Here is a 15,084-nt window from a genome sequence, read left to right on the forward strand (position 1 = left end):
GTTGGGATTTTGATTGGGATTGTGTTGATTCTATAAATCAATTTGGGTAGATTGTTGCCTTATTTTCTGAATTAGTTTGACATTAATTTTTTCTTCATTCTTTGATAGAATTCACCAGTGATGAATGTCACATAGTTTTGGGATTTTCTTTAAGGAAAAGTTTTTTTTTTTTTTTTTTTTTAAAGATTTTATTTATTTGACAGAGAGCTAGCACACGTAAGAAGAGTGGCAGGCAGAGGGAGAGAGAGAAGCAGCCTCTCTCTGTTGAGCAGGGAGCCCAATGCGGGCTCATTCCCAGGACCCTGGAATCATGATCTGAGCTGAAGGCAGACACTTAACCAACTGAGCCACCCAGGTGCCCCAACAAAACGTTTTTTAATCATAAATTTAATTTCTTATTAGATATAAAACTATTCAGTTTTTCTGTTTCTTGTGTCATTTTTCATAATTTGGGTTTTCAGTAATTTTGTTTTGTTTCAACATAATCAGTGTTTCAGTCCTCTTTTCCTTGTTGTTCCCCAAAGGTTCCTTTTTAGATATTTTTCCCTAACCACCTGTCCCCATGAAATTTTAATACCACAGATAGTGCTATAGATCCCATTTATATATTGATTTGTATATCTGTGTGTGTTTTGTTTTGTTTTGTTTTGTTTCATTTTAAAGTAGGCTCCCTGCCTAGTGTAGAGCCCAGTGTAGGGCTTGAACTCAAGACCCTGAGATTGAGACCCGAGCTAAAACCAAGAATCAGACACTTAACCAACTGAGCCACCCAGGCGCCCCTGTATATCTGTGTTTTACAAATAAGAGAGTAAGATTTTTTTGATCTCCTAGAACCAGTTTTTGTCCATTTGGAGATAACGTCACCCCTTTTAAGAATGCATGATCCAAGTTGTCAGATTTTTTAATTTATAATTGTCCACAGTACAGCTGGGTGGCTCAGTCATTAAGTGTCTGCCTTCCGCTCAGATCATGATCCCAGGGTTCTTAGAACAAGCCCTGCATCCGGCTCCCTGCTCTGCAAGAAGTCTGCTCCTCTCTCTCTCCCACTCCCCTGGTTGTGTTCCCTTTCTCACTGTGTCTCTGTCTGTCAAATAAATAAATAAAATCTTCAAAAAAAATTACCCACAGTATTCCTTTATTATTTTTTTCATGACTGTAGAATCTGTAGTATCTATCCCTTGTGTTATTCATGATATTATTAATTTGTGTTTTCTCTTCTTTTTTTCCTTGATCTAGTTACATTTTTGTAAATTTTGATTTTTTCATAGAACCAGTTTTTGCTGCTTTAATTTTTTTCCCTTTTGTATGGCACCCTCTATTTTGTTTATTTCTATTCTTTATATTTCTCTTTACTTTGGGTTAATTTCACTCTTCATTTCTAGTTTCTTAAAGTGTGAAGCTTACATAATTGATTTTAAACTTTTTTCTTTTTAGGTTTATTTATTTTAAAGAGAGAGAGCAGAGGGAGGGGCAGAGGAAGAGGGAGAGAATTTCAAGCAGACTGCATGCTGAGCGCAGGCCCTATGTGGGGCTCGATCTGAGGCCCCAAGATCATGACCTGAGCTGAAATTAAGAGTCAGCTGCTCAACTGACTGAGCCACCGTGGTGCCCCTAAACTTTTTTCTTTTGTAATACGATCATGAGGGGGTCCTGGGTGGCTCAGTCATAAAGCATCTGCCTTTGGCTCAGGTCATGGTCCTGGGGTCCTGGGATCGAGCCCTGTGATGGGCTCTTAGTGAGGAGCCTGCTTCTCCCTCTTCCCTTGCTTGTGTTCTCTCTCTGTCAAATAAATAAAGTATTAAAAAAAATCATAAACACCTATACATGTTTCTGTAAATATTGTGTTAGGTGCATCCCACAAATTTTGATATGTTTTCATTCTATTTAAAGTCATTTCGTATTTGGTAGGGTGCATTTTTTATGTCTGGATTCAGTTTTAAGGATCCCTAATTCTTTTTTTTAAATTTTATTTATTCATTTGACAGAACTAGAGAGAGAACAGCAGGGGGAGCATTAGGTGGAGGAGAGGGAGAAGCAGGCTCACTGAGCCAAGAGCCAGAAACAACGCTTGATCCCAGGACCCTGGGATCATGACCTGAGCCGAAGGCAGACGCTTAACCAACTGAGCTACCCAGGCACCCCAGAATAATTCTTTAAAGAGAAACTTCTCTTCATCTATTTGGTTATCCTGTAATTTGCTTGTTTTGAAAGAGTAGGGCACAGGCTTGATTCTTTTTTATTTATCAGTTGATCCATCATATACCATGTAATCTCACAAAGAATTTAAGAAAGAAAACAGATGAACATATAGAAAGGGGGAAGAGAAAAAAAAGGAGAGAGGGAAACAAAGCCATAAGAGAGACTTAACGATAGAGAACAAACTGAGGGTTGATGGAGGAAAGTGGGTAGGGGATGGGCTGAATGGGTGGTGGTTATTAAGCAGGGCACTTGTTATGATGGACACTGAATAATGTTTGTAAGTGACAAATTGCTGACTTCTACTCCAGAAACCAATATGTACTGTAAGATAAATACCTAAATTTTAAATTTAAGAAAAACATTTGAAAAAACAAAATAGTTGATCCACTAACATTCTTCAATGGTGACCACTTAGTTGTGTGTTTTTGTTTTTGTTTTGAAGATTTTATTTTTAAGTAATCTCTACATGAAGTATGGGCTTTGAACTCAAGCCCAGTGATGTAAGACAAGAATTGCATGCTCCACTGACTGAGCCAGCCAGGCGCCCCAGTTGTGTGGCATTTTTTTAAAAAGATTTTATTTATTTATTTGACAGAGAGATTACAAGTAGAGAGGGGAAGCAGGCTCCCTGCTGAACAGAGAGCCTGATGCGGGGCTCGATCCCAGGACCCTGAGATCATGACCTGAGCCAAAGGCAGAAGCTTAACCCACTGAGCCACCCAGGCGCCCCAGGTTTTTTTTTTTTTAGTGTCCTTAAAACTCATAAATGTAAACATATTTGATGTCTTAGTTCATTGCAGTGATTATTCTTATTGATATTCCAGTTCAAGTTTTGGCCAGTGAGAACCCTTTAAAATTGGTTACTAAGTTAACCCTAGTAGTGTCTGATAGATAATTCATTCACAACAGATATTCTAGATATCTAGATCTAACAGATATATCTGTTAATATCTGTATTTCATGCTCTAGACTTGGAATCGCCACTATACCTTTGTATGCCCTGGTACCTTTCTCCAAGGTACCCCAGTCGTCTTTAATGGAAATTGTGTTTGGAAATCACATTCTGGTCATTAGGGATGTTCTTTTCTGCTGGGTAAATAAGAGGATTCTGAAGCGTAAAATTCTTCTGGTTAAGTATTGAGCACAAAGCAATGTGATATGTAGCAAAAAATCCTGGAATGGGAGCCAGTTCCTCTATTCATTTGTCAAGTATTTATTGAGTATCAGGTGCCAGACATTCTTTTATACATAGGAGATAAAAGAGTGACCAAAATTGGCAAAAACTCTGCCTTTATGAAAGTTTACAGTCTAGTTAACCCAAGATACTTATTGAAACAACTGTTACTTATCTTGGCCAACACCTTACCTTTTGGGTTTTTCCTCATAAGAGTATAAAATTGTACTAAATGGTCTGTAGTGTTTTCATTTGAAAAGTTTAATAATTTCTGTTTCTTGTTCCTGTGCTTATTCAGTAATATTTGCAGTGTTCCTCTCCTCTCTTTTTCTTATCCTCTTACAGAAATGACAGAAGAGGAACAGTTTGCTCTGGCTCTCAAAATGAGTGAACAGGAAGCTAGGGAGATGAACAGCCAGGAGGAGGAAGAAGAGGAGCTCTTGAGGAAAGCCATTGCAGAAAGCCTGAATGTAAATATGCTACGTTGAAAAAGTTTGTGAGGCTTGATCAGCAGTATATATATTTTTATTACTTCTGCAGTGCTACAGTTGCATTAGGAACTAGGTGTAGTAGTTCATAGGGTTTTTAACTAACAAATATTTCCCATAATAATTTTTAAAGTGCTTGTCAAATTATTGGTGAACCCAATTTGAAGTGTTCTATTAATTTTATATGAAAGAGTTTTCTTCCATCCCACAGATTTTCAATACATGGTTAAGAGAGCTTAGTAGTTGGCAGCTTTTGAAAAGAGTTACCAAGTCCCAAGAAACTAAAAGGAAGCAAGATAAGGTGCTTACCTCTCCTGTTTTGGGGGAGATCAAAGGCAATGAGAAACTAGAGGTGGGTTTTGGGGGAAAAAATGAGCAGTTGAACATTTTTCAAATAATGATAAATTGTGGTTTGAAAATGTATATTTGAAATTATTTTAAATGTGAAGGATATTTGCCAGTGGCAGGTCCTGAGCCATCCTTTATGTCATTCATGTTTCTATATTAGAAAAGGACTTAGTATAGTGATCTACTATAGCATTTTGCACATAGTAGGCTTTTGGTACACATTGTGGAAATCATTTGAATTGAGCATCTACGTTTTGGACAGGAGAATCTCTTAGGGGACAGTGGCTTCCCTGTTTTGTCCTTCCTGTGACCCTTCATGTATAGCTATTTTAATAATAAACCTGGTCTGGTGTGGGATCACTTGTTTCAGAGTTGCCGGCCTTCTGATGTTTCTGCTACCAGATCTCGACCTCTGGCCACTGGACCATCTTCACAGTCCCACCAAGAGAAAACCACAGACTCTGGGACCACTGAAGGCATGTCTCCCTGTTCTGACTCCTTCCACTCATCAAGTATAACTATATCACAGGGATCTCGTGCTGAGAGTAGATATACAGAAATGCCCCAAATCCCTTTGGTGGTATTAAAGAGGTTAAATCTGAAAATAGTTGAGATCTCACTAATACCCAGCATACTTTTATCTCCAAGGAAAAGTCAACATTTGGTTAAGCACAAAGAAGAGCCTTTTACCCACATTATGTAATTCTTGGTAAGTGATTACTTACCAAGCCCTCTTAATAAAGAACAGTTTGTCCTTAGCCCTACTTTTTCTCAAATACCTACAGGCATATGGCAGCTGGTACCTCCATCACTGTTTAAAGGCTCACATATCAGTCAGGGAAACGAGGCTGAGGAAAGAGAGGAGCCTTGGGACCACACTGAAAAAACTGAAGAGGAGCCGGTCTTTGGCAGCTCAGGAAGCTGGGATCAGTCAAGCCAGCCAGTGTTTGAGAATGAGAACGTTAAATGTTTTGACAGATGTACTGGCCACTTGGCTGAGCACACACAGTGTGGGAAGCCACAGGAAAGTACTGGGAGGGGTTGTGTTTTTCACAAAGCTGCCCAGGGTAGGGGGGACACATCTAGGCACTGTCTGCCTATCCCAGCAGATGCCAAAGGTCCCCAGGATGTTGGGGGCACTGTGCACTACTTCTGGGGTATTCCATTCTGCCCTGCTGGAGTAGATCCTAACCAATATACCAAGGTCATTCTCTGCCAGTTGGAGGTTTATCAAAAGAGCCTAAAAATGGCTCAGAGGCAGCTCTTTAAAAAAAAAGGGTTTGGGGAACCAGTGTTACCTAGACCTCCTTCTCTGATCCAGAATGAATGTGGCCAAGGAGATCAGGCTAGTGAAAAAAATGAAGGCATCTCAGAAGATATGGGAGATGAAGACAAAGAGGAGAGGCAGGAGTCTAGGGCATCTGTCTGGCACTCAAAAACCAAGGATTTCCAAGAAAGCCCAATTAAAAGCTTGAAAGAGAAACTTTTGTTGGAGGAAGAACCAACAACCAGTCATGGTCAGGTAAGGGTCAGCGATGCTGTGATTAAGGATGATTTATTCACAGTTTAAACAAGGATTATTATAGCTATTTGTTCTTTTTGTGGTCTTTTTCCCTGATTTTTAAAGTAACACGTGCTCCCTATGGAAAATTAGGAAAGTACAGAAGAGTGTAAAGAAGAAAAATTTACCCATAATCTCAGACCAAGAGGCAATCATTATTTCTATGCATTTAAAAATATTTTTTCTCTTAAAATTTTCAACAAAATGAAGACTCTAATGTATAAGCTGTTTCTTTTTCCCACTTCGTAGTTTATGTTAGATCTTTTCCTATTAAGTTTACTTGAAAACATTATTCTATATATGGATGTATCATAATTTAATTTTTATGTTTTAAAATTTTTATTCTAAAAAGATAAGTTTTTGAATAGGTAATAATACTCATATGGCCCATGGATTGGAAAGATGTCAATGCAGTCTGTCTCCTGTCCCCTTCTCAAGCCAACCAGTCCCTTCCCTGAAGTCAACCTGTAATATTCTAGTGTATCCTTCTAAGATATTATATGTGGTACAAACAGATTTGTATACATACTCTTTTTCTCACCTATTTTTACACAAATGACCCCATAATCTACACATTATTCTGCACCTTGCTTTTCTTCATTGAAATATTTCTGAGATCATTCCATAACACACACATATAAAGAATTTCTTCCCTTTTTGGGTGTGTAATATATGGTGTTCAGATGAGTTTATTTTATCCAGTACCCCTTTGGTGGACTTTTAGGTTGTTTCTAATATTTTACTGTTACAAACACTACTGCACTGATTACTCTTATATGAAGATGTTTCATCCATATGGGAAATATTTGCATAATTTCTTGTAGATGTAATTGGTGGATCAAAGGACATATGCATTTACAGTTTTGTTACTCTTGCCAAATTTTCTTCCATAGAGATTGTATCAGTTTACATTCACACAGTATATTAGTACCAGCTTCCCACTACCAATTCCAAATCAATACTATCAGGACTTTCTGACCTTTGCCAATTTGAGGAATGAAAAATACTATCTCAATACAGTCTTATTTGCATTTCTGTTATTGGCTTGCAGTTGAAATCCGTTTATAGTTCCTTTTCTGTCTGTTTAGATCTTATGGGCATTTTTCTTTTTCAACTGTCTTGTTTGTAGGTACCCTTTATTAGGGAAAGTGGTCCTTTTTGATATGAAGAGTAGATAGTCTTCCAGTGTATTTTTTTATTTTTTACTTTTTTATTTTATATTTTATATATTTTATATAATAAATTTATTTTTATATAATAAGATATATATAATAAATTTATATAAAATAAAATATTTTATATTTACCAAAAACAGTCCCCTGTTTGGGAACATTTAGGTTGTCTTTTCAGTTTTTTTCTGACATCTAGATTGTATTATATATCAAAGCTTATGTTCTATTTTTTTTCCCTCTGGGTATTATAAAAGCAATCATATAGTTAAAAACTGTGTAAACTATACGTTTAAAGAGTATTCTGTTTTATGACTGTACTGTTCTTTGTTGCTATTTCTGTTTTGGGGCTCTGAGTTTTTGGTTTTGTTTTGCTGTTGTTTATTTCTCTTATAATAAGGGTTTAGGAAATGGAAGCTATGAGAAACATCATAGTATAGTGTAGAGAGCATGGATTTGGAGTTTGAATTTTGACTTTAATGTATGTCCTTGAGCAAGCCATTTAACCTCTCTGAATCTTAGTTTTTACATCTGTAAATTGGGAATAGCAGTTCATGAACAATAGTTTTAATGATTAAAGTGAATTATGTAAAATGTCTACTATGATGTTTAGGAGATTATAGGCACTCATTAAATGGTAGTTCTCTCTAAGGGATCAGAAGACCATTCATTGAGGGTACCTGTGGGAATCATTCTTTCTCAGCAGCCTTGAAGATCCACATTCTGGAAAGGTTGCTATATAGAAAGAAAAAGCATTTTTCTTAACAGTTCTTCTAGTGACTTGGCTCTTTTCCAAAGGAAGGTTAGTTTGTGCTTATAACATGTTTTTTTTGTTAGTTCTTTGCAACTAAGAGAGACTTCCACTTTAGAGAATAAATAAATTCTAAAGAATGAACATTTATTTATTATATTTGTTGACTGATTTATTGTAATTCATTTTGTTAGCTTGAAAATCCCAGGGGCCAGAGTTGTAGAACATAGACTTCTGTCAAGTTCTGACATTTGAAAGCAGTGCATTTGAGATGGCTTGGAAGTGTTCAGAACCTAATGGCGGCCATTGGTTGAAGTTCTCTAACTTCCCTGAACTGGCCACCAACTACTACTGATAGTATTATTGTTTGGTACTATTTGGCCACAACCAATCAAATCAAGCTAGTTTAATTAAAAAGAGTACTTAATCATAAGGAAATCGGATGCCTCATAAATTCTAAAACAGGATGGTAACCAAGCATGGACAAGTTATATGGTTTAGAATAATTTTTCTGTATCTCATTGCTATATTGTATCTTCTTCATTTTTCTCCCCTGTGTATTGGCTTCATTTGCTTCTCTTTCACAGTGGTTGGTGGAAGACACTGATCCTACAACTCCCAAACTTAAATACAGGTTAAAGGAGATTTTTTTTCTTTGTCAATACCAATTTCAAATTTCTAGGAAAGGACTTAACTGCCTCGTTGCGGTTATAGTCTTCACCAGCCCAGTTGACTGTGGCCTAAAGTGAGGTCTGTGTCAAATTGTACAAATGGCTGAGTCCACTGCTATAATACAGTAGGAGGGGTGACGTACTGGCCTCAGTAAAAGGAGACCAGGCAGACAACCTAGTAAGTATCCAATGTAGTCATTGTCATTAACATTAATTTTAGAAATCAGAACTGTTGAAAAATGCTGAAAAGTTTAAAGAATAAAGTTGAAAGCATTTACAATCCTGTTATCTAGTGATATATTCCTTCATCTTATCTTCTATACTTATTTTTATATGGTTTCCATCATATCATATTTTTGTATTTTTTAAATATTTTTGTATTTTTAAGTTACATTATATAAGCATTTTCTTATGATAAAATTATTTATAGATTTCACTTTTAATGACTATGTAATATTCTGGTTTATGAATTTATCATAATATTTTAACCCTTTTCCTATTGTTGGATATTTTGCTATGATAAACTTTTTAAAATAAAATACTATTTTTAAAAAATTTATTTATTTGACAGAGAGAGATCACAAGTAGGCAGAGAGGGAGGCAGAGAGCCCGATGCGGGGCTTGATCCCAGGACCCTGAGATCATGACCCAAGCCGAAGGCAGAGGCTTAACCCACTGAGCCACCCAGGCGCCCCAATAAAATACTATTTTATTTACAATTAGTATCCTTTGGGGAGCTTGGCTGGCTTAGTTGGTGGAATGTGCAACTCTTGATCTTGGGGTTGTGAGTTCAAGCCCCATGTTGGGTGTGGAAATTACTTTTAAACATAAAATCTTAAAAAGATAAATAAATAAAATAATTATTCTTAGGGAGCAAGGAAGATTTTGGATTAAAGAGCTATGAACATAAAAATAGGACTTGCTGTTTATTGCCAAATTGCATTTCAGAAAGGTTGCTCATATGTGTACTCCTTCCTTTCAGCAATGCATGAGAATGCCTAGTTCACTGCAGTCTTGCCAACACAGAATAGTATCTTTAAAAAACAAAACAAAATAAACTAACTTACTAATTTTATAGTCAAATAATGAAAGTCTACAGTTGTAATTTCACCACTTATATTGGTGTTTTGCTTTCAGGAACTGTGGGTATAAAGAATTTATGTGCTTATTAAACATTTTCTATTGTTACGACTTTGCTGGAGCTGCCCAATTATGATACTCCTTGGTTGACAGAGATAGCAAAAGGTTCCCAGAACTAGGGACTTAGAAAAACATTCACCTTCGGGCAAATCACTTTAAGTATATATGAAGGTTATAAAAGCTTTTGAATCATATAACTAATTTCTGGCATCACAGAAACAATAGAGGGGTTGATGAAGATGGAGAGATCATCTTGATGGCCATACAGCAGGGAAATGGGAGTAGTAGCATATTGATGTGGTCACTATGTTTCTGGGTCTGATCTTTAATTTTTCAGTTCGGATACTGGAATTTGTATTTCAGAAATGGCTGGATTGTGTGTGGGGGGGGTGTGAGAACTGACTTTGACTTGTCAAACTTCGAGCTGATACGTACACCAAATGACAGTTTGTTAATTTATTATGCAAGATAGACATTTTTAGTGACCACAGTATTCAGGTCCACCATCTACTACTGTACCTCCTAGGATGAAGGTACCTAGAGGGCTGAAAATAGTAATTAGGAAATGGTAATAGTTAAGGGATGATTCAACTAGTCTATGGAAAGACCGATAAGCTACTAGTACATGATAATAGAGGACATTTCTCTGGTGACCAGATGATGTGTCTGCTTATTTTTACTTATCAAGCTACGATGTTGAAGACACTGCTTGATTCTGAATCTTTGGATTTTTATTTTTTAGATTCATTGCAGACTATCATCCCTTTTTCATTAACATTTTATTTCTTTAGGCAAATTCAACGTCTTGATTGGACCACAGCTTCCTTAGGTTAAGTTATATTCATATCATGCATCCCTGTTCAAATTGATTATATTTGGATATTCTAATAAAATTTTGTTTGCTTGTTTTGCTATGTTATTTTCATATTCTGGAAGAACCTCACTTTACCTTTATGTTCAGATTGCTGTCATTGAGGTATACGTTTAGAAATTAAAAATGATTTATTGAAATGAAGACATTCTTGGAATTCTGTTTCGAAATGCTTGTAAGATTATTTGAGTAAACATAACAATAATGGAGTCTGATCCCAGCTCCACTTTGACCAACTCTGTAATTTTGGGCAACCCATCAAAGTTTCACTTTCCTCATTTCCAAAAAAAACTTTTTACAGTTTCTGCCTCAAAAAATTCTTGTGAGGATTAAAGGAGATAATGTAAAGTGATTTTCATAAGGGCTTGGCACTTAATGGGTATACAGTAATTAAAAAAACAAAACAAAACAAAAAACAGAACAGTATGCTTTAGCCGAAAGTAGAGATGGAGGTATCTTATAACTCACCATTGCCTTGATGGCTTCTGAAGCCCAAGTTTAGTCAACTATAGTTATTCTAAGATGGTAAAATCTATTAAATGGACACTAGGTGTCAGTATCTACTTTTTTTTTTTTTTTGTATTTCAGTAATGAAACTTACCACTACTGAATTCAAACAAATAGGTGATGTATTTATTGCTGTTGTATTTTAGTCCTTTTGACAGTTTGTTCAACCCTCATTTTTCATAATGACTGTATTCCTGATCATTGCACAGCTTTATCTTTCCTTTGAAGGAAGGCTCATCTCAGCTATTTCTGTTTTTTAGTGTATTTTATTTGCCTGAGTGGTACAGAGATGCCTAACTTGTTTAGGTTATTTATATCCCGTTAGGAGACCCTGAAAACTTCACCTAGTAGCTTTATATCTATTGGAAGAAGCCTCTCAGCTCAGGTACTTCTGCGAAGTCTCCCTATGGCAGCAGTAGCTGCTTTTTCTGTACACCTACATTTAATGATTAGACCTTTGCACCAACTTTACTATTAATCATAGAAAATAATCTTTTTTTAAAATCCAGTCCCTATTTGTTACATTTTTAAAAAGATATCCCTGTAGCCAGATAATAAAATCATAGTAGCAGATTTGTAGCAAAAGAAATCTTTATAACCTTCCCTTTGGGATGTTCTGTGTTATGGCTTGGTTGTGTTCAGAGAGACTTCTTCACAGATTGCAGTGTTTTCCCCAGTTAAATATTTCCATTGAAAACTGGGCTTTTCTCTATGTTTCCTCCTTCTGCAACAGAACTTTATAGTAGTTTTTTCAAAATCATGATTCATTTGACTCACCAATTAATATTCATGTGTCTTGCATTTTACAAAGGCCATCACCTATGTTATCTTTTTAAATTCTCATAATAAGTCTGTGAGGCAGTCTAATAACCATTTTAAGATGATTGAGATGTGACACCCTAGATTACAGAGTTAAGGGGTAATCCACCTGTGATATAAATCCCACTCTTCTGACTCCATAGGATGTGCTTTTTTTCTACTGAAACTTACTGACTTAAGTAAAATGTTTTATTCTTACTGCTAATTGTGGAGTAATAACGCTGAGCAATTAAAAGTTTTTTTTAAAGAGGAGAAACCAGTTCATCTGTGCCTGTGTATTTAGGATGTTATATTTCTTTGCAGTCTTCCCAAGGGCTATTTGTTGAAGAAACTTCTGAAGAAGGAAACTCTGTACCTGCCTCACAAAGGTAAGATTATAAGTTGTTTTGGGTCTGAATTCCCTGATGGTGCCAGAGTAAGAGAGATGAAGCACATGAATGATACTGTATCGGGACAGCTTGCCAGGGATCTTTTAGCTCCTTTATATGTACAGACTGAGAAAAATCATTATCTTCCAGTTCTCAAATATGTATCTCATAGAAGCCTGATATATTAGAATGGAAGAGATCTTAGAAGGTGTTGTTGTTTTAGTATAGTCCAGCCGTCTTGGCACGTATCCCATTTTTACCATTCCTAAAAGTGTTTACATTCTGCTGCTCTCTTAACTTAGCTTCCTTTGCCAATCTGAAGGCTCTAGACTAGTTTCTTTATAGTCCTTCTAGTCCTCCTGTCCCCTTTGATTTCCTCTGCTTATGCTTATTTTATCTGCATGTCCAAATTGCATACATCTTTTAAGTGTACTCTTAAGACTTATTTTTTTATTATTCATATTATTCAGGTCACATGGCTCACCCTCACTCCCTGTACTGTGCCACTTTTAATCTGGTTGTATCTTATTTTTCCCTTAAATTGTTGTATTTGCATTACCTCCTCAGTTATTCTTGCCGATTGATTGATGGGATCAATCACTTCTTAGGTCTTCTCACTTAATAATATATAGTGGTTGATTGATTATGAACTGTGCTTATCAACTGGATCAGGTTTTTAATTTTCCCTTTTATATGGTAGTTGACCTTTGGGGATTACTCAAGAGCTAATTTTATGTTGAGTGACCTCCACTTCTCATACGAAAGCTGAGGCCCAATTACCATTTGCTGTAGTTTGGTTGTGTTTCTTAGGGTTTTGGTTAAATTGATAGTACTAGGTATTTCCTTCTGAGTTGAAGAATATGGTTTTGGTTTGATTCTCCTGCTGTTAAGATGGTTTTGGAAGTGGTTTTAACTGGAATAGGCCTTTTGCTTCTTCCAGGTCCCTCTGCTTTGTTGTGGTGAGCCTGTGCAGAGCAGATGTAAGTTTTAATAAATGATTATATGCTTTGTCACCAGGAGAGAGTTGGAATTGCAGGCAATGTGGTTTGACTTCAAGTTGATTAGCCCATTTTATAAATGTCAGCAAATTGTTTTGTGATGGACCCTTTGAATAGAGCCGTAATGTTAGATGCAGAGTAAACTGTGTCTGGCTTGGGTTTACAATAAATGTTATAAGATGTTTTATTTAGAAAGAGAAATCACTTGCGGTTTCCTATCAGGATTGATTTATTTATCATGAATCAGTGATGGTTAGTCTCTCTTCTCTGTGGTTCTTAGTTGATACGAGGTTTTATTTTTTAAGTATCCTCTTGCATACTTGATCAAACTAGTCATAAAGTTCTGTGAGGCATGGAGGGGGGTAGCTCAGATGCTCAGATCTCTCAGCCATGTGTTCCTGTGTCAGGAAGAGATTGCACTCCATGAACAGGCAGGGTAAACTAAAAGGTTGGATGATGGGAGCAGTACATAATTATGTTACTCTCAGAAGAGATATTTAACTTGTATGGGCAGGTTTTGCTGTAGGGCAATTTGGAATTGTATCTTTTTGTTGCTTGGAAAGCCACATCTTGAGATAAAGAGAAAATTGAACTGCAAGGTGAGGGAAAGCAAGTGTGTTGTCAAGAGAATCTCCATATTTTCTCTTAGGAGTTTATAAATCTCTAACCTTCAGAAGGCTGAGATGGAGGCTATAAAACACAATGGACATTCTTTTTTTTTCTCTCTCTCTAAAGATGTATTTATTTATTTGAGAGAGAGAAAGAGCACACTTGAGTGTGTGCACAGGGCAAGGGGCAGAGGGAGAGAATCCTTAAGCACAGACACCCCACTGAGCAGGGAGCCCAATGCAGGGCTCAGTCCCACAACCCGTGTGAGATCATGACCTGAGTTGAAACCAAGAGTCAGATGTCTAACCTACTTAGCCACGTAGGTGCCCCCTGTTGACATTCTTTCTTTTTTTTTTTTATTTAAGATTTTCTTTATTTATTTGACAGAGATCACAGTAGACAAAGAGGCAGGCAGAGAGAGAGGGAAGCAGGCTCCCTGCTGAGCAGAGAGCCCGATGTAGGACTCGATCCCAGGACCCTGAGATCATGACCTGAGCCAAAGGCAGTGGCTTAACCCACTGAGCCACCCAGCAACCCCCCCCCCATTGACATTCTTATATGGGAGTGGAATTTTTGTCTTCTAGGGTGTTCACAGATAGTCCTTACCCTCCAACTTTCCTTTGTAAAGACTCAAAAAGGGGATTCTTTTTGGATTCAGTGATTTCGCTGGAACCAGAGTTGTAAGCATGTTTATTTTCTCCATTTCTGGCCTGGAGTATTCACTCCCAATTCCTTGCTTCCCTGTTGTGATTTTGTGGTATTGGACAGCAGGTATCAGATTACCTGTGGCTTTGTTAATGACTCACCATTGCTTTTGGCTCTGTGTTCTGATTTATTATACTGGGATTCACTTGGGGTTTGGTTCTTTTTCAGCATTGCTGCTTTGACCAGTAAGAAGAGCTTAGTCCTTATGCCAGAGAGTTCTGCAGAGGAAATCACTGTGTGTCCTGGTAAGCAACTCACTGATCTTAACTGAATTTCTGATCCCTAGCTATCTACCTTTTTGTGCCTATTAATTTTTCTGGCTTTTCCAACCCACTTTCCGGAGGTTTATTGTGATTGATGTGTGTGTATCTCCTCCACATATATTCATGTACACATATATATACATAAACACACACTTTTTAAATGGACATTAGCTCTGATTCTTAGTCTTTTCTTGGATGTTTTAGTTTTGAGATTAATATGCTCTTTGTTTCCTCATTTGCTTACCAGCCTCCTCAGAGATGGCAGCAAAGCATCAGGAGTAGCACTTAAACTGTACATTCAGAGGCAAGAGGACTCTATATTTTGGTTGATGGGTTCTCCAGATTGGACTGTCTTCAAATATGCCTGTCATTAAGCAGATTTTTCTAGTTTTACATTGCCATTCACTCCTTATAGCAGAGGGAGTCTAGAAATTGAATTTTGT

The 15,084-nt window shown here is 36.9% G+C and overlaps 1 protein-coding gene across 7 annotated transcripts in view; it reads left to right on the forward strand.

The window, feature by feature from the left end:
• UIMC1 (ubiquitin interaction motif containing 1) overlaps positions 1-15,084 on the forward strand; it is a 173,772-nt gene that overhangs the window by 109,271 nt on the left and 49,417 nt on the right. For 5 of the 7 annotated variants that reach the window (XM_082723139.1, XM_082723142.1, XM_082723140.1 and 2 more), the window contains 5 exons: positions 3,719-3,843; positions 4,580-4,685; positions 4,995-5,731; positions 12,002-12,066; positions 14,547-14,623. In XM_082723139.1, coding sequence (XP_082579265.1) covers positions 3,719-3,843; positions 4,580-4,685; positions 4,995-5,731; positions 12,002-12,066; positions 14,547-14,623 — 1,110 coding nt within the window. The remainder of the gene's footprint in view (positions 1-3,718; positions 3,844-4,579; positions 4,686-4,994; positions 5,732-12,001; positions 12,067-14,546; positions 14,624-15,084) is intronic. The other 2 variants (XM_082723144.1, XM_082723145.1) reach the window with 1 other exon arrangement.

The sequence above is a fragment of the Mustela nivalis genome (assembly GCF_964662115.1).
Source record: "Mustela nivalis genome assembly, chromosome: 3".
Classification (NCBI taxonomy): Eukaryota; Metazoa; Chordata; class Mammalia; order Carnivora; family Mustelidae; genus Mustela; species Mustela nivalis.